Source organism: Arachis stenosperma, chromosome 7, assembly GCF_014773155.1.
Source record: "Arachis stenosperma cultivar V10309 chromosome 7, arast.V10309.gnm1.PFL2, whole genome shotgun sequence".
Classification (NCBI taxonomy): Eukaryota; Viridiplantae; Streptophyta; class Magnoliopsida; order Fabales; family Fabaceae; genus Arachis; species Arachis stenosperma.
In genome coordinates, this window is record NC_080383.1 from 30991180 (window position 1) to 30992405 (window position 1226).

General features: G+C 34.0%; 1 protein-coding gene across 1 annotated transcript; it reads left to right on the top strand.

Moving 5' to 3' along the window:
• Positions 1-270: 270 nt before the first annotated feature.
• Positions 271-852, top strand: LOC130940249 (uncharacterized). The gene has a single exon (XM_057868344.1). It carries the CDS (start codon positions 429-431, stop codon positions 708-710), a length of 282 nt encoding a protein of 93 aa, XP_057724327.1. The 5' UTR covers positions 271-428; the 3' UTR covers positions 711-852.
• The last annotated feature ends 374 nt before the right edge of the window (positions 853-1226 follow it).

Sequence of the window (1226 nt, forward strand, 5' to 3'; positions counted from 1 at the left end):
CTATTTTTATTGTGAGTATATAAATAAAAATATAATAAACTTGTAAATACGAAATTAAATTAGATTGATTTAGTGGTTAATTCACTAATTTGTTTAAATAAGTGTTAAGATTCGAAAATTCCAAATACTCTTTGTGTATATAGTAATTCATTAGTAATAACAATAACAAGTCCTTAAATAAAATTTAGATCTACCATGTATTAGTTCTTAGCACGCTAGGTTAGAGAATTATGCGAGAACCCAAAGCTTGTAAATACAAGAATCTTCAAAAACCAATCCAAAGGCTCACATTCACTTGAGAGAAGGAACCACAAGAAGTGATATATATTATCATTGGCACTTGGCCCTCCACACACTAATCAAAATCCAAACCAAAACATTATAAGGCACTCTGTTCATTCTAGTTTTTCTTTCATTGCTAATTAAAAATGGCTTCAATGATCATGTCATTTGCACCAGCAACAACAGTAAGAGTCTATGCAGCAACAGCAGCAAAGGGTGCTGGTGGCAGCAAAGAAGAGAAAGGTCTTCTTGATTGGATCCTTGGAGGATTGCAGAAGGAGGACCAGCTTCTAGAAACTGATCCTATCCTCAACAAGGTGGAGGGAAAGACAGGAGGCGGCACCACCAGCGGCCGCAAGAACTCCGTCGCCGTGCCGCCACCCAAGAAGAAGGGTGGCTTTGGTGGTCTCTTTGCCAAGAATGAATAAGAAAGCAAGAAATTTTAGTACCTAAGAATTCCAAGTGCATGCATTGCAATTTGCAATTTGTATCTATCTATATATATTCATGTCGATCCATTTAGACTTCAATCTTATATTTTTTACCATTATAAATTGTTAAATTTGTGTTTGTTTTGGCCTTACTTTACTGAACTCCAATTTATTTATGGAATAATTCCATGAAATAATAGATGTTACTGAATTGAACCAGCCCAAAATTATTAAGAACTAAACTAGATACAATGTCTTCATCTATGGGGCGGAGTTTCAATCTGGAAAGTAATGTTGTACTTGAAATGAAAGATCCCTCTGCTTTCAGTAACATTAGTACTATTTTCTGTTGCAAAAATAGTCACAATAAAACCATTCAGATTTGCAAAATAGTCCATAACTTTGATATTCAATATAAATTCCAATAGATCCAAAGACTAAAGAACTATGTCTATATAACAAAGGTATTTGACATAGATCCCAAAGAATCATTGCATATTAGTTTCACTCTCA